Source organism: Sorghum bicolor, chromosome 2, assembly GCF_000003195.3.
Source record: "Sorghum bicolor cultivar BTx623 chromosome 2, Sorghum_bicolor_NCBIv3, whole genome shotgun sequence".
NCBI classification, from domain to species: Eukaryota; Viridiplantae; Streptophyta; class Magnoliopsida; order Poales; family Poaceae; genus Sorghum; species Sorghum bicolor.
This window is the reverse complement of record NC_012871.2, coordinates 73,854,055-73,872,011: the sequence shown is the minus strand read 5'-3', so window position 1 is coordinate 73,872,011 and position 17,957 is coordinate 73,854,055. Positions and strand designations below refer to the sequence as shown.

The window sequence follows — 17,957 nt, the reverse complement described above, 5'->3', positions numbered from 1 at the left end:
AAAGGTGGATCCCATACGAGTGTAAGAGAAGATATGACTAAAAAGTGGTAGTTTGGATGGTTACCATGGTATTAGAGACGTTGTATCTCTCTCTTTCTTTGAAGGAGGATGAGAGAAATATTGGTGGCCACCAAGAGAGATATATAGGTATTGGAGACTGTTAGGGAAGAAAAAGTAGCACATCTCCTCTAATATGGTAGTTTTATTTTTTTAGTTCACCTCAAAACCTATTTTTTTAAGATTCTCCGTTACATCGAATATTATGACATATTCATGGAACATTAAATATAGATTAAAAATAACTAATTACCCAGTTTACCTGTAGTTTGCGAGACGAATCTTTTAAACCTAGTTAGTTAATGATTGGATAATAATTGTTAAATAAAAACGAAAGTGCTATAATATTTAAAAACTTTTCATCTCCTCAACTACAAGGCCTAGATAGAGTACTCCTACTCCATAGTAGATGCATATTACAGTACGTTAGTATGCTATGGCACAAGGGTGTCAAAGAAAAAATGAGATGAGAGGGAGAGGGTGACCGGCAGTACTACGGTAGACTAATTTTTCTTTAGCGAAGGCATACCTAAATTAATTCCACATTCAAAAGAACGAGTTTTCTTTATGTATTTGATTTGCTTATTAAACATATGAATTCAGTGCCTTGTCCTTTCTTAGCAGAAGGCCAATGACAAATAATTAATGACAAATAATTATTTCTCAAGAAGTGTTCTTGTTTTATGATAGGAGGTGAGAACTTGCAAACAAACAACATTGGTAGTAGCAGGTTGCCAGGTGATGGGGCAGTAACATTTTTGTTTGTTTGTGGTAATTATTGTCTAACTATGGACTAATTAGGCTCAAAAGATTCGTCTCGTCAATTCCGACCAAACTGTGTAATTAGTTTTAATTTTTATCTATATTTAATACCCTATGCATACGTTTAAAGATTCGATGAGACAAGAAATCTTGAAAAAAAATTTGGGTTTTTGAGTGGAAGTAAACAAGGCCTAAAGTAAATTTTAGTTATTTCCTGTTTGGTTTGAGTGACTAAATGAGACCTCTTTTAGGCCTTGTTTAGTTCTAAAATTTTTTAGGTTTGACTATTTTAGCATTTTTGTTTGTATTTGGTAATTATAGTCCAACTATAGAATAACTAGGTTTAAAAAGTTCGTCTCGTAAATTACAGATAAAATATGTAATTAGTTATGTTCAGAAACTCGATGTGATGAAGAATCTCGAAATTTTTTTAAACTAAACAAGGCCTTGGTTAGGATGTTTGGCTAAGGCCTCGTTTGGATGTATGCATATAGTATTCAATATAGATAAAATGTAAAATTAATTGCACATATTAATTTGATTTTGCGAGACAAATTTTTTAAACCTAATTAATCTATAATAAGATATTAATTGCTATAGTAACACATTTACTAATGATAGATTAATTAGACTTAATAAATTTATTTGGTGGTTTTCTGACGATTATGTAATTTATTTTTCTATTAATATTCAAATATCCCATGCAACACCCTTATATAGAGTATTCATTTTCTGTCTAGCCATTTAGAACCTTTCAACGAGGAAAGGTGCCAATAAAAACACATTATATTGTATTGGAGCAGACTCGGTCGAGACACTTATACAGACTTGGTCGAGGTAGGCCCAAGTGATACGGGTGGTAGAACAAAAAAATATCGTGACAAAAATTTTGACCCTTTAATAGATTGCAAATGTGCTTATGCGTTTGCAACAAAACATACACCTTGTTATGTGGTCACATGAACATCTTGCAGATTGAAGATTTATACAATGATCGCATTATCGGTTCTAATACATATTAGAATCATTTATATGATAAGATAATATTATTTACAATATCAATTTAGTATCATTACATTTTTCATTAATTATATTTTTATAATAATACCTATTTGATGTTATAAATCTTTACAATTCTCTTTATACTTTTGGTTAAAGTTGGGATGATTTGACTCTTAAACATTCTTGGAATGATTTATAATTTGGGATGGAGGAAATATAGTGATATAGGGATCATCCGCCACCACCTTCTCAGCCTCACAACGACTAAAAAGTTGAGTGTCTAGTGGCTTTAAAATACTCGATCTCTGAGTAAACAAATTCTAAAAGAAACTATTTCAACTGACAATGTCTAATAAAAGAAGAAATTTAACATGGTCAACTAGATACATGATGACTACTCTTGCAAAGTTCCAAGTGGATCAATGGATTTGTCAACACTACACCGGTACCATAGCTCTAGGGGATAACCAATCGCTACCCTTCTCAGCCTAAGATGGGCCCTGAAATAATGTAACATAACTTAGACCAAATCTTAGATCAAATCAATGTAAACAACATAAGTGAAATGATTTACACGTACAGAGAAGTGGCGCAGTGACAAGAAGGATGGCAGTAGAGATGAATGCTGCAGAGTACCACTCCAAGTCGTGAGCACCATACCTACAAAGAGTTAAAAGTCATGATCACCATACCTACAAAGAGTTAAAAGACACACACCAAACAATTTTGCAATAAATAAAGAGGAAAATGATAACAAGTAGAAGAAACTAAAAGCAATTCCTGTTTTTAAAAAATCTACAGCATTTTAATATATGTTGCAAAAGAAAAAAAAAATAGAACTTTACAAGTATTTTAAAGCATGTATATATTGCAACAAACCTATATATGATTGGCTATTTTGATCATGACGTTCTCTCAATTTTAAAACATATAATAATAAACATAATTATATTTCTGCAATAGGCCGTAACATAATTCGTATACAATCTGTTAAATAATCGATGATTTTAAATTTTACTTTATTTTATTCAGTACCTTGCCATGCTAGTGTACGTCAACAAGAAACATGTGGTGGTGAACCAGAAAGCCAGCCCAAACAAGTCCATTCCGATGAGAGTCTTCATGAAGAAAACACCATGAGGGCCTAGCGCGAGGTAGCAGGCGAGGAAGAGATGGACGAAGGCAATGGAGGTGAAGGCAAATACTGTGCGAACCAGAGCACCCGCACCCGCCGTCTCCCAGAGCTCGGCGGCGCCATGGAGCTGCCCTGCGTCGGAGTCGGACGACAGAGGTGCGCCCCGCGACGGCGCCGGGGACGGTAGGTGTAGGGATGACTCTCCCTGCAGACTTTTTGTTCTTCTGTCCTCTGGAGCACGCAATTTTTTCACTGTATGGCAAATTTCTATTTTCATCTCGAGTAGCAGCTGGTGTGGGACAGTCGAGTTTACAGAAGGCAAAATCCGATTCGCGCTCAGCTCGCTCGGCTGAACGCGTGCACGGCGTGCCCGCCTCGTCCGCTCACCACGGACCACATCCTGCGCTCGCTGTGGTGCTGTGCTGTGCGCTGCTTAGATGTAGGACCAAACATGCATCTCCATGTTGTACTTGTGTATAAACTAGTAAATATGTCCGTGCATTGCAACAGGAGAAAAACATCAAATGGCCATAGAAAGTGATGACATAATATTATATATTTTATAAAATTTAAGTTTATATTTTATTTTATTGATAACCACGACATCTATGGTATTATATAGTTAATATTTACAATAATATGTAGCTTGGAGACATATTCATCTCCTACAACTAAAAAGACTAAAAGATAGACAAACTTTTGTTGCGACATTCTCCCCTCTCGCTTTCGTCCTGCCTCCTGCGAAGGTCGTCCCGCCCGGCTCTCCGCTCAGGCCACGCGGCACCAAGCCAGGTCGCGCGGAGCCACGCTCGCCAACCCGCCCCGCTCCCCGTGCTCGCACCCCCGACCCAGGCCGCGCGGCACCAACCCTCGCCAGGTCGCGCGGAGCCGGCGCCTTCTCCAGAGCCGCACCCGCTGCCACCTGCGGGCGCACCCGCCGCGCTCCACGTCCGGCTTCCTGGGCAGCGCAGGCCGCCCCGGCCACGCTCCACACGCGCAGGACTTCGTCGCGCTTTCACCCTCACGCGACCTTCGCCGCAGCGGCAGCGGCGCCGGCTCCTAGCTACCCGATCTGTCACCGCCGTGTTTCCACTCGATGCGGTCAAGTGCAGTATTGGCTGTGCGCGCACACTGCCCAGGGTGCTCGCTGCGCGTGAACACCGACGAGGGTGGTGCAGCAGCGCCCTCACCTTCTCCGTGGCGCATGCTACGGCACCGGCGTTGGGGCCATGAAGAGCGGCGGCTGCTTGCTGTGTGTGCGTCGGGTGAGAATGAGGCTAGGGTTTGGGGATACGACCACAACGTTGTTTTTGTTCGTCCGGAGAAGAAGGCAGACCATAGGATCGGATCGGACGGCCACAAATTTCTGGTGGCTTCAGCTGGGCCAGCGGGGGAGGAGTGAACGGCCTACGACCTGGTTATGGCCCAGATGGCCTGCGTGACTAAGATTTGTACTCCCGCCGGCCAAAACTAGATGAGTCAAATATTTTTTTCTTTTGTGGTGCAAATACCAATCAATTTACGTTTTTAATTATTGCATTGTTTAAGACTAAGAATAAGCAAATAATAAAGCTAAGTCTAGATTAATTAAAAAATTATGTATGTGCATACGTAGCTTTTTATTTCATAAGAACATCAATAACAAGTTTTATTTTCACCATAAATTTCTATTTTAGGTCGCCATGGATAGTCCAGATGCGAAGGTTACAGAAAATATTGTACAATCCAAAGAATCCAGTAAGTCTACAGATGATTCTGAACGGTTGCAAGAAAGCATGGGTATAGAAGTTTCGCACAAAGTTCTACCAGATGACCAGGGATTAAGCATTGATACGGCACATGAAGAAAAAAACCCTATCCACTTCTCTTATAGATTCAATGGGAGAAAATGAATTTTTGAAAATCAAAATATTACAAAATAAACCCAAAGAGTCTATGTCCTCACCTATTGGACCACAAGGTATTGATATTATCTCTTTGATCGATTAACTTAGAGAAAGTAACTATTGTATACTTTTATTATATATAAGTATGTTGTCTTTTTCAGATTATGTTTGTACTGAAACCGAAAGACAAATAATTGAATCTGTTAGAAAAATTCCACTAAATCCTGGGAAGGAGGAGCTTGTGCTTATAGATTATATTCCGGTGTCGCGAAATCACATGGAATGTCTTTTTCAGCCACATGAATACTTGTCCGACGAGGTTTCTTTTTAAAGTCATAATTCCAAATCAAACATTGGCAACTTCAATGTCCTTTCTCTTAAATGCCTCAATGTATGCAGGTCATAGATGCTTATGTTAATTTGATGAAGGCCCAGGATGGTTTGAAAAAGAGACAAGGAGGTACGGTCTATCTTGAAACTGCATGTTTAACTGCATGTATGAAATGTGTGACAGGATGGTACGGAGATGCGGCGAAATTTATTTGTGGATTTACTAGCACACGAAAGAAATGGATATCGGAGATATCTTCCTGTCGATATTAAACATTATCTTAGCCGTATCACGGAAAGATCTATAAAATAGAGTTTGTGAGCCTATAACGTCGTGCTCTTCGTAATTATGTTTGATTTCACTATAAAGTTTCTTTAAGACAAATGTAACTTTATAGTTGGTATTTAAGTTTTATTATAATATTATTATCTTATTGTGCGATCCGTGAATTTTAAATAAAAAATGTTAGTTATCCCGTAGCAACGCACGGGCACGCTACCTAGTTTAATAATAAAAATAAAAATTAGTCAAACTTTATTTTACTCTAATATTACCTCTTAATATACCTTAGTATTATATTAAAACATGAGAAGTTTGTTGCTAACTTTATTTTTTTTTATTTATAGGTTCCTATGAAATATGATATATCAGTTAAATATATGTAGATTATGAATATATAGGCTTATGAAGTGTTTATATGACATAACAACACATCGTGCAAAGGTAGTGGAAGCATCTTTTTTTTTATTTTTTACATACTTAAATTGATTGTAAACTATTTAGCAAGCATAAATCTAGGTAAATTAGTAAATCAGTGAGATATGCAGGAATGGTGCTAAAACTTTTACCACAAATCAAGCATCACATTAAATAGGCTACCATAAAATTTCTATAATAATTGGAGCAAGATAACTACAATTTCAATTTTACACTAAAAAACATAGACAAGCATCTTCAGTAAAAAAATATACTAAAATTTATGATATTTTTTGTTTACTGCACGAATCTACATATGTGGAGCTGAACAAAATTTGTTTTGTAATTTTTAGATTTTTTCTATGAATTACTATATATTTATCAATTTTCAGCCAATTTAAAGAATAAAAGAAAAGTAAATAGGATAAACACTTTGCATCTAGGTCTCTGTATTTTTATTATTCTCAACATATTTTGATATGTATTGTTAATAATTAGAAGATTTTGCATTAGAAACCCTAAAAAACTTTATATTCCTTTTTTTCCTCTTACCTACGCTGACAGGCCAATTCGGAGCCGAGGCTGACCAGATTCCGGAACCTGGCGGACAGAAACAAGGTGGCAGACTAAAATTTCCACTCTTTATAAATAGTTATAGATATATCATATATCAATACGAAACAGGAGCGGATTTGGGCCTAGGGCTAGTAGGGCCATGGCCCTAGGCGTGGCCCAAAATCTCCTCTATAGTATATGCAGTTTTCTGGCCTGGCTCAAGATGTTGGGCTAAATCTTGTATACTTTGGCCTGACAAAGAGATAAGAAAGAGGCTCAGTCGCTGATGGAGGCCCAGTGGAGATAGCAGGAGAGGACCTTGACAGTTGGACCTACTGAGAACCTGCTGCGTTGTTACTTTATTTGTTGCGTTGTTACTTTATTTGTTGTTGTCTTGCAGATTACAATAGAAGAGGAGATTGGTAATTTTCGTATTCTCAAATCTAAGTTCTATTTTCGACAATAAACTTTTACCAATCTAGGAATTCCATGAATGAATAATTGATTATTATGTTAATTTTTGTAGCCTATATAGTTTGAAAGTATAGAGTTGTCAAATTTTTTAATCAGATATTTCTTTAACTACTTTTATATTTCCATCAATTATGTTGTGGATTTAAGTATCATCTAAACTTATGCATTTACTTGTAAAAAAACTTATGCATTTATGAGTTAGTTTTGTTGTTCACTTGTCTAAAAAGCCGTGGCTAAAAATACTGTTCGTTGATTTGTTGTGAGAGAAAAATATTATTTAATGACAGACAGATTCAACAGATAAGCTCAAGCGAGCAAGACCATCGGATGGTATTTTGACCTGATGCGTGAAGCATATACACTTTGATAGTGGCCCTAGGCATCAAAGTTGACGAGCTCCGCCACTGATACGAAGCGTAGTTGTGGATCAGTCATTGATTATTGTTTCATACTTCACATATACTAGGAGTGTATCAGCGTATATAATAAGTAGAGACGACACGATCGACGATGCCGCATGTCGCACATACATGCATATGGCCACTAGTATAACCTTAAGAAAAACAATGATAGATTTGAGAGGTACGTACCCTCATCTCAACGAGCTAGTAATAATAAGTAAACTCCTCCTAGCAATAGCAAACATAGGGCACGAACGTTGGGGGGCCGTCGGCGTAGGCATCCGGCCGATCTATCCGAACGACTCGTATCCACGCAGGATCCATACGACCCAGCCCCTTCCCGTTCCCGTTCCAGATGAGGTGGCCGTTCATCCAGAGGGTGCCATCCACTGCCACCGCCGGCCCGTACACCAACGAGTCTTTGCACGGCCAGAACTCCGTCGTGCCCGGTGCACCCGCGTAAGGACAATGCAGCACAGGTTGCCCCGGATAGTTCTGGAACCAGTGCAACGCCCGCAGCGGCCGCGGCGCTCGCAGCGCTGCACTCGCTGGAATCGGCGGGTTCAACAAGACCTGCGCACGGATCGATCGGATTGTTTATTTATTAGCGCCGAATTGCACGCAAAAGCTAGTTACCGGATCTGCTAATTAATTTCGAGATATACTACGATCGAGAGAGATTTCGCTTATAAGTCATGAATGACTGACAGATTGATAAATAAGATGAAGCGATACTGACCTTTATCATATCCAGTGGCATGCAACGGAGCGGGAGGGCCTTGTCGAGCGGCGGGACCGCGCTGTACAACCCCGTCGACGTCTCCGCCTGCCGACGGAGCGCGACCGCGACGCTTGATTCGTCCTTGAAGACGACCACCGCGTAGAACAAGGGCGCACAAACGGCGACGGCCTCTATGGCGCCGAACGGCGCCAGATCGGCGAGCACGTTGTCCGCCTCAAAGGCGCCGAACGTCGCCGGATCGGAGTGCAACTCGCCCGGCTTCCGGAAGCACCCCAGGGCATAACCCAGCACACAGCGGCGGTGGAGGTCGGACTGCCCGGAGAGCTGGCTAGCCACGGGGGCAAGGAGGCTACGCACTATGGTCGCCGTCTCAACGACATCGCCGTAAAGTAGGCGAAGGTTGCCAAGAGTGACCATTTTCTTTTCTTTTTCTTGTGTGTGGTTGGGTGGGGGATCAGATGTACTCCGGCGGCGGCGGCGCAGAGTCACGAGCTCCGGCGTGGATGTTCTATACTTTTGTTTGGCAACAACCGTCATGCATGCCTGTTTATAGGCTCAAGGGTTCCTGACTCTGTGGGCTCGGGCTGGGCCTCCGAGGAACCGTGAATTCGTTTTTTTAGCTTGTGAATTCGGGTTTTGAACGGGTTAGTTTGTTCTGTGTAGTGTATAAAACCAGTAAATAATGAATCAAAAAAATAAATAAAAATAAAACCAGTAAATAAATTACTAAATTGGACCGCCCTACGCTAGCGCACGCACGCTAAATAATATTCGATAGAAAAAGTCTACTTTTTCTCCCTTAATTTTTATAAAAATCCGTTTTTTTCACTTATCTATCCCTACTACTAAATTGTGAAAATTTCAGTTTGCTAAAATTTCTTCTGCCTCGCTGCCGACTCGGCCCGTCTGCCCTTCCGTCCGTTCGCATGATGGAATCTGTGGCTTCCGATAGGAGAGATGAAAAAAGAATAGGGTCCCAATATAAAATCTTCTTTATATATTACAGCACATTGAGATTAAAAAAATTATAGGGGCCTAAATACAAAATATTTATCCTATTAATTTACTTTTCTTTTATTATTTCAATCGGCTGAAAATTGATAAATATATAGTTATTCGTAGAAAAATTTAAAAATTACAAAACAAAATTTGTTCAGCTCCATATATGTAGATCCATACAGTAAACAAAAAATATCATAATTTTTATTTTATTTTTTTTTGCTGGAGATGCTTGCCTATGCTTTTTAGTGTAAAATTGATCGGCTGAAATTGATAAATGCGTAGTAATTCATAGAAAAATTTAAAAATTACAAAACAAATTTTGTTCAGCTCCACATATGTAGATCAATGCAGTAAATAAAAAATATAAAAAATTTTAATATATATATTTTTTAAGATGCTTGCCTATGTTTTTTAGTGTAAAATTGAAATTATAGTTATCTTGCTCCAATTATTTTGAAAATTTTATGGTAGTCTATTTAATGTGATGCTTGATTTGTGGTAAAAGTTTTAGCGTCATTTCTGCATATCTCACTAATTTACTAATTTACCTAAATTTATGCTTGAGGATGCTTACACTACCTTTGCACGATGTGTTGTTACGTCATATGAACACTTCATAAGCGCATGTATTCATAATCTACATACATTTAACTGATATATCATATTTCATAGAAATCTAATCTAAATAAAAAAAGTTAGCAACAAACTTCTCATATTTTAATATAATACTAAGCTATATTAAGAGATAATATTAGACTAAGATAAGGTTTGACTAATTTCTATTATTATTATTAAATAAATATGTCTTCAAGCTACATATTATTATAGATAATATTAGAGTAAGATAAGGTTTGACTAATTTCTATTTTTATATTAAATAAATATGTCTTCAAGCTACATATTATTGTAAATATTAACTATCTAATACCATAGATGTCATGGTTATTAATAAAATAGTAGACTTTAAATTTTATAAAAAGAATAAATATAAATAGATATGTAACATTATGTCATCACTTTCTATGGCCATTTAATATTTTTCTCCCGTTGCAACGCACGGGCATATTTGCTAGTAACTCTAAAATCGGACAAATTACATCCTTCAACTTTTTAATCCATGTATTTTATTTTTATCTCCCTAGAGGTTTGAAGGTGGTTTTGCCATAGTGATAGTGGTTTTATCTTTTTCTATTTTTATTTATTTCGGCAAAATTTTTGAAAAATTATAGTAAATCATAAAAAAAATTATAAATGAAAATCTATTTTTCTGTGATTTACTATGATTTTTGAAAGATTCAGCCAACTAAATAAAAAAAAAGATAAAGATAAAACCTTCATAGCAAAAACTTTGTACTAAAGCATACCATATTATAAGTTCACTCTATAGATCTACTCATGTGAAGTCCAACAAAATTAGATTTTTTATTTTATGATTTTTCTGTGATTTACTACGATTTTTAAGTATTGAGCCGAAATAATTAAAAAATAAAAAATAAAACCACCATTTATTGTAGCAAAACCGCCTCTATAACCGCTTCAGGGAGATAAAATGTACATTTTTAAAGTTAAGAGAGGTGGTTTGTCCGGTTTTGGATTTGAAGGAAAAAAACGGACTTTCCTCAATGTTGAGGAGGAAAAGTAGAATTTTTCATATTCAATATGCTTCTGTGTCCGGGCGTGTTCGCGCCGATCGGCCCAACTCGCCTCCTCGCTCACTCCCGCACCGCATCCACAGCGAGCGGCCATGGCACTCAAGTGTATTGCTCAGAGGTTTTCAGTTTTGTAAATGTACAGCATATACACTCAACTGACTATCTATCATGGAGAGCCACTCGACAATGGTTACGCAGCACGCTAACAGCCACGAACGACAGGCATGAGACAGAATGAAAAAGATGGGTTCCAATTCCACGTAGCTAAACTTTTTCCAAAAAATTCCACGTAGCAATCAGCAGTGGCCACAAGTGCAAGAAAGAATCAACCAGTCACAGTCAGTGATGCAGCATCAGACGAATCTCCAACCAACCAGTTCGTCCTAAACATAGTCTGAAGGAAAGAATACCTGCCCTACGCATCAAACGGATCACAAGCTAAGGAAGGCTGAATGATCACCAGTTTTTTTGACGGAACTGGAGGGATTTGCATCCCTACAGGAATGAATGATCACCAGTAAGCCGGTAGCCTGCTCTGTAAGGAGAGCAGATCCTGCAACACCGTGTTCGCAATGGAACTGGCAACGCCAGCATCTGGTGCTGCAGGTCGGCAGTCGCCAAAACCCCGGCGCCTCCGGGTCTCTGCTGGCTCCCGTAGCAGTCTGGTTGCCCCAGTCCAAGACGTGAAGATGATCAGGGCGATCCTCCTGGGTCTCAGATATACTAACTCGTCCAGTGAACCGTACCTGCTCAGCGCGGTCCTCAGATCCCATTCCTTCATGTAGATGCAAGTCCCTGTAAGCAACACTGCTCTGTCTGGGAAGTAGCTGCGCCGAAGTGCATGAGGCTGTGACAGGGCAGCGAGTCTCATCAGCCCGAGAGTCAGCTCCATGAAGTTGTGATCCGGGCACTCCGTCAATGCCACTCTGAACCCAAGCCTCATGATCTCAAATGCTTTGGGGTTCACCCACTGTCTCAGTCCAATGCTCAATCTGCTCAAATCAAACTGCTGCACTGGAGCCAACTGCTGCTGCTGCTGCTGCTGCATGGGCGTCGCCTGCAGGAGTTGAAGCTCCACCGGACTCTTGAATACTGCCAACCATTCTTCCTGGGGCACCTGTAGTAGCAACTCCGAGTCAGACTGCCTCTGGAGCACCACGAACACAGCCCCAAGAGCTCTATGCACTATGACTGCCTCCAATCCATGACGTAGCTCTGCTTGGAGTATGATGAACCTCGCGATATTTTCAGCGTCACAAGTCGTCGTGTTGATCTCCGTCAGTAGAATCACCCGTCCCAGGTAATCAGCGGCCGTGACGAAGGGTGGCAGCAGGCGCCGCACCAGTGAAGCCTCCTCGGCAGCTGCGCCGGCAGGGAGTGGAAATAGAGATGAGTCGTACATCCCCAGCTGCCTCTGGCGCAAATGTGGTTCCCTTCTGCCGATTCTCTCTGTACCCTGGGCGTCGTAGTAGACCAGGACGGCAACATCGTGATCCGGCCCAAGGATCACCGCGTTGACTGGTCCATTGGCAAGAAGAACCCTGGCACCAATATTGCATAGGTTGTACACTGCATGCTCGCTGGAGCAGTCTGGGCCTCTGAGGAACACACAGCTCAAGTGGAACGTCATGGCTGCATCCGCGAGAAGGTATTCTGGGGGTACAAGTGACCGGAAGAGCTCGGCTGTAGCCTGCCGTCTGACCCTGTCGTCAAGGGCCTCCAAGATCTGGAAGCGTGTGTAACTACTGTCGCTCGCCTGCACAACACAATGCATGCAGTAACCAGGATCAGGATCCATCGGTTGGTAACAATAACAAGCACGGCCCCCAGTATGCATTGTACAGTGATGAGAGGAATTTCAAGTTCTAGTTCTAACCTTGATACAGTCACAAAATACTCCTGGGCGTGGCCCTGCTGCCATGGCAACCTCCGTGTCATGAGCATGTGTCAGCACCAGCAGTCCAACAGAGTCGCCAAACTCAGCATCACGAACAACAACAGCTCCCTCAACCTGAAGGCCCAATGCCTCGTCAAGCAGATCACAAGGAGTAGCCCTCAGCGACACTCCCTCAATGAGAAGGGATCTGTGCAAGAAATTGGGGTCCTGGGTCGCCGCCGGAAAGACAGTATCCAGTACAGCAATGAGGCTTCTCAGGTGGCGGTAAGAACGCCTGTGGTTCCTCATGTCCAAAAAAGGGGCCTGCAGCAAATAGGTTTGCGTTGCAATCAGTGGAGCAAAAGACAAGACAGAGCCTAGAGAGCCAACAATGAAAGGCAAGACCAGGGAGATACAGCATAATAGTGAGATAATAAATAAAGAAATATGTGAGGCAAGCTCTAATATAGAAATAAAGCTTCTTTTAATTACCATGGGTAGGATGTCACAAATTAAACTCATGTTTCGAGCTGCAATACTGCAAAACTGAGACTGTATTTAGTATTATGTAACCGAACTGATTGACATAACAAATGATCAAAGTATCAAACCATAAACCATGATACCTGACAATGTGCTGAGTGCTGACAAATCATTATTGAGCAGAGATTTCGAATTCGATGGATACCAAAAAAAAAACCCAATTATAACTGTACCTCTGTTAGGATTGCAATGTAAGCAGCAAGTAACCTGAACAAATGTATTGATAATAAGGTGACAAAAGGGTAAGATGTGAGTATGTGACATGCTGACAAAAACAGTGAGATGTGAATATGTGACATGCTGACAAGAACAGTGAGGTTCTTCAGCTTGCAGTCTCTACAGCTAATACGTGAGGCAAAGATGTGAATATGTGACATGCTAATACGCTCCGCACAGCCAGCTGCATCAAGAAGGTGAATGAAACAGGGGATTTAGTTGGTCGGAGAACGAAAGCAGGTGAATGAAGCAGGGGATTTTGTTGGTCGGAGAAAGAAGCGATGTCCAGAGCAGGTGAACAAAGCAGCGAATGTATCAGACATGTACGCGTCGTCGGGGTCATCGACGGCTCGACGCAGCGTGGCGGCTACCTTGCTTGCGTGGGCGACATGGAGTCATGGACCCGACCCAGCCACTGATGTGCCCGGCGCCAGTGCCCATCTGCAGGTGCTTCTTGCGCACAGCAACATCCGGCGCGGCCCGCGGGTGCTGGAACAGCGGCATCGAGTTGGACGGCACAGCCTTGGGCAGAAGACAAGCAGCAACTACTAGCGACTCTGGCCAGCGACATCGTATTCGAGTATCGCGGTGGCGGTGGCACGCGGGGCGTGAGTCCGCATCAGCTTCGCGGCAATATGCGGGCCGTTGTGATAGCCGCAAGAATGCCGCGGCTGATGCGGACCGAAACGAAGAGAACAAGAAAAGAAACGAAGAGATTCAAGAACCAGAGGCGGAGCAGCGGAGGGAGGACGTACCGGGGTGGCTATCATGGCTCCATGGAAGGGTTCTGCCGCGGCGGCGGAGCAGCCGGCAACGGACTCGAAAACAAGAAGCCCAGCACGGTGGCCAATGTCATCACGAACAATCTCTGCCCGGAGCAAAATCCCAAAACTGGAGTACTCCGCGATCAGGTCATGTGAACTGCAATCGTCGGGAAGGGCTTCGACCACAAGGAGCTTCCGCAGGATCGTGATGTCGCCGGCAAGGTCCGGGAAGTCCGCGGACAGCACCTCCGCCAACTTCACCGATGTCAGCATCCTGACGAGCTTTGAACTCGTACGGGTAGAGAAAAGAAGGGGGAAATTGTACTGGTGTCAACTACTTGAGGATTGGGGGGATTGGCGGATTCTGGCGAGTTCTTGCAGTTACTTGACGCTTTTGATCGGAGCTGATGGCCGTTGGCCGGTTGAAGGAAGGAGGGGGAGGCGCGAGGAAGAAGAAGGAAGCTGAGTCTCTCTTTATAAATAAATAAAAAGGAAACACGGTGCGTTGCAGCCCGCGGCGGCAGCTGAAGCAAACGGCCCATTTTGATTATTCCTTGGTGATGTCTCCGCGGGCGGGCGGGAGACCACGAAATGGAACGGCCCATTTAGACTTGCAGGCAGGTGATCTCTTCGTGCTGCGTCACGATGCCCCTCAACGTCACCATACCGCCCAGCGGCCCAGGCAATCAAGGCTGAGTCCTCGCCTACCTGCATATAGAATATACGAGCATACGTCACAAATCTGTACAATTCATTTACATTCATAAACCATGTATCACTTTATCACTGTTACGTTCAAAAACAATGAAAAATACATATCTCAAGCGTATCTCTTGCTTGCAAGAAATTTTTCATTGAATCATATTACAACCCTACTACTACAGCCCTTACGCATCCATCATTTGCCTTTTCTTTCTGCTCTCCGGTAAAATGCTAAACTCTGCCCCGAGAGATTATACTTGGATCCTCGGCGCATATCTCCAGGCACCAGGGTTCCCGACGAGTTCAACTATTTCGCCTTGCAGACCCATTGTCACTGAATCTTCAGCTACTGTTGGAATGGAGGAAGAGAATAAACTAGGGGTAAGTATCAAAAGCGTTACCCCAAAAAAGTCTTGTTTTCATCTTCATCTGTATCCAGCTCAAGCCCTTCCGCCGCTAGAAGTCTACTGATCTCATTATCCCTCTCCTCCTCTGCCTTCTTGCGCATAATATCCCTCTTCCGTAACACAAGGGTATGTCTCTTCAGAGTTGTGCTGTAGAATTCCATAGATGCCTTCTTTTCCTTGGCAAATAGCTTCCTTTCTTCCTCAGGATCAACCTGGATCCAGTATTTTGGAAGTCAGATTCAGAGAAAAGTACAGAGCATGAGGTTATAACTGATATAGCAAGATGCTGGACAGCATTGAGGATCAGTGTAATGCTCTTTTGTTTCTGAAAGGAAAGTGTCAGGATCTCTGCCTTTCATTAGAGAAAGAAGAAACGGAACAATGTAATGTTTTGGCATCACCTTTGAGCGTGAGAGACGCCGTGCCCGTAGTGTCATTTCGCGTTGCTGCTGCTCAGCCCAAGCAGCCACAGCCATGTCACCACGTTGGTCAAAAGCTTTCCGCTTCTTCATTACCCACTCCATCCATGCTTGAGAAGCCTAGTTCAAAGAAAATAAGATTTTCAGAACAGCAACAATACAGCTTTTTAGCAGACATTGCTCTGGAAGTCACCACTATAGTCTCAACTAAAATTACCATAACACTCTAACAATTTGAATGTTGCCTCACATTCTAGTAGCTGCAGTTGCAGATAATAAAGTCGAGTGCTCAACAATTTCAAGACATACGAATGGTTGGACCCATATGTAATTGTTATTACCAGTTCTTAGTTGCTGATATATACCATCACTCCTAGTTCAGTTTTGCAGCAAGATAAACAAAGCAAGACACACAACTGCTTTGTAAGTTAGTAGCTCACATGGATGGAATGATGCTTCCCTTTTCTTGGTTTCAGAATCATAAAGCTAAATCAGGATTGAAAAACTAATATTGTGACTAAAATGGGTAATCCCCGAGTAAAAAAGGTGGCAACAGACAACAGTAATTAACAAACAAATACAAAGATGGAGTGGAGCAGCATCCTGCACATAATGAAATGATAACCTAAGTGGCCAAGAAAATTCAGACCTTCATCGGATTCACATGATGATCTCTATCATATGCCCTTCTCCTTTCATTATCAATCAACAGCTCATACGCTGCTTGGATCTTGATGAAACGAGCTTCAGCAGTTTCCCCTTCCTCAAGGGTTCCCTTACCATCATAAACTGTGAGATAACAGATAACACATAATCAGATGGAATAAAAGGAGAATGACAGCTGCACCTGTATAACTACGGCACCAATTTCTTCCTTAATTCATTTTTATCTATCAGTAAACTACAGGCAGCCACAGGCTTTACTTGCTCGATTCGTTTTGGTTAGTTTTGACTTTAGTTATTAGTGCATACTCCCCAGCCAAGAAGACTTAAAATGATACATAAAGATAATTACCTAAATTCAATAATTTTGAATGGAGGAATCTGCAAATTATTTCACCATAAAGTTAGAACTCTAATACCCTAGCAGCACAGCTCCAGATACAGAAACATCAACTGCAACGACACATATCTATAGACGGAGAAATATATTGATTTGTGGACCTGCCATTCTAAATGCATTTGATGTTTATCACTGAATCCATAGGAGGATGAGTAACATGAAAATGAGGATCAAATAGTCACCGCACACTAGTTTGTACCATTGACACTGATGCGCTGTCTTTAAATTGTGTTGTGGGCTTGCGGTAAATGAAAAACTCAGTGATAAGATAGACATGAAGCAACTAAGAAGTTATTAATCATGTTCACAGGAGCGTGCGAATTGTATGTCTGGAAACACAAGTAAAATCAGATAGTGCCTCGAACACAGTAGGGAGAATTGCTGAATATTAGGAAAATTCAGAAAGGTGAATAAACCAACCATCAGGGTGATAGAACTTGGCCAATCTTCTGTAGGCAGTCTTTATGGTCTCCTCGTCTGCATCCCTACCCAGCTCTTTGAAGCGCATGGGATACAAAGAACACACATTAGCTTCACCTTCAATTCCCAGTCCGGAACACACAGTACATCTGAAACTACAAAGTAGGGGCGCAAGATATTTACTATTACTAAGGTAGCCCAATTTAGAACTGAATCTTTTTTTTTTTTGGACGCTGAATCATAGAAGCAAGGCAACGGCAAATGATCAAAATCAGACAAAGCCACAACGGATCAAAGACTTTGATAAGTAAACTGATCAGCACCATACAAGTACGTTGATCATCAGTATTGACACCACAGATGCTTCCGAACCCCGTAGTTTCGCTCTCGCACACACAGAGAGCAGGATCGTACCAAGCGTCTCGTACGGCGACTTCTCCGAATCCCAACTCGCCGCGCGCGTGGACGCTCTCCTTCGAACCCCGCCGGCCGCCCTAGCGACCTCGTCGAGCACGAACGCGGGCGGACCGGAATTCGACGGTACCCGGAAGCTCCCGCCGAGCGCCGGTGCGAACCCCAGCCGCCCGGCGCCTCGTCTCACGGCGGCGGACGAGTAGTAGATATGGAGGAGAGAGGAGATGGCTCGAAGGCTGCTCATCGCCGGCAACGCGGGAAAGCTTTAGGGTTAGTGCGTGGTGGAGCCGTGGAGGAAGAGGCGGAGAGCGGAGGTTCGCTGGTTTGTGGTGGAATGGAAGGAACGCCTCCTGATGGTGACACGTCGTTTGCACGTCGGCTGCACACGTGGACCGCTTCTCTTCTCAAATAAGGCCCTCTTTTTCTGGCCGTCACAAA

The 17,957-nt window shown here is 42.1% G+C and overlaps 2 protein-coding genes across 4 annotated transcripts; both read right to left on the bottom strand.

The window, feature by feature from the left end:
- Nucleotides 10,802-13,314, bottom strand: LOC8079349. 2 transcript variants are annotated; one of them, XM_002461012.2, is made up of 4 exons: nucleotides 13,198-13,314; nucleotides 13,064-13,109; nucleotides 12,572-12,895; nucleotides 10,802-12,451 (listed from the first exon to the last, which is right to left on the bottom strand). In XM_002461012.2, the coding sequence occupies exons 2-4, from the start codon at nucleotides 13,091-13,093 to the stop codon at nucleotides 11,207-11,209; spliced, it is 1,599 nt and encodes a 532-aa protein (XP_002461057.2). In that variant the 5' UTR covers nucleotides 13,094-13,109; nucleotides 13,198-13,314; the 3' UTR covers nucleotides 10,802-11,206. The 2 variants fall into 2 exon arrangements, with proteins under 2 accessions (XP_002461057.2, XP_021308466.1); XM_021452791.1 differs by having other exon boundaries at nucleotides 13,064-13,117; nucleotides 13,198-13,303.
- On the bottom strand, nucleotides 14,547-17,865 carry LOC8079348 (uncharacterized J domain-containing protein C4H3.01). 2 transcript variants are annotated; one of them, XM_021452794.1, is made up of 6 exons: nucleotides 17,520-17,864; nucleotides 17,106-17,180; nucleotides 16,272-16,411; nucleotides 15,605-15,742; nucleotides 15,198-15,415; nucleotides 14,547-14,802 (listed from the first exon to the last, which is right to left on the bottom strand). In XM_021452794.1, the coding sequence occupies exons 1-6, from the start codon at nucleotides 17,761-17,763 to the stop codon at nucleotides 14,799-14,801; spliced, it is 819 nt and encodes a 272-aa protein (XP_021308469.1). In that variant the 5' UTR covers nucleotides 17,764-17,864; the 3' UTR covers nucleotides 14,547-14,798. The 2 variants fall into 2 exon arrangements, with proteins under 2 accessions (XP_021308469.1, XP_021308468.1); XM_021452793.1 differs by lacking the exon at nucleotides 14,547-14,802 and adding an exon at nucleotides 14,829-15,112 and having other exon boundaries at nucleotides 17,520-17,865.

Excerpts from the sequence above, each read along its gene's own strand:
- LOC8079348 (XM_021452793.1), bottom strand. The coding sequence starts at position 17,763 with ATGAGCAGCCTTCGAGCCATCTCCTCTCTCCTCCATATCTACTACTCG. Across the intron at positions 16,412-17,105 it reads CAAGTTCTATCACCCTGATG|TTTATGATGGTAAGGGAACC; the intron begins GTTGGTTTATTC and ends GTTATCTCACAG. Across the intron at positions 15,743-16,271 it reads ATCATGTGAATCCGATGAAG|GCTTCTCAAGCATGGATGGA; the intron begins GTCTGAATTTTC and ends TCTTTGAACTAG.
- LOC8079349 (XM_021452791.1), bottom strand. The coding sequence starts at position 13,227 with ATGATTTGTCAGCACTCAGCACATTGTCAG. Across the intron at positions 13,118-13,197 it reads AGCACTCAGCACATTGTCAG|TTTTGCAGTATTGCAGCTCG; the intron begins GTATCATGGTTT and ends ATACAGTCTCAG. Across the intron at positions 12,896-13,063 it reads TTTGTGACATCCTACCCATG|GCCCCTTTTTTGGACATGAG; the intron begins GTAATTAAAAGA and ends TATTTGCTGCAG.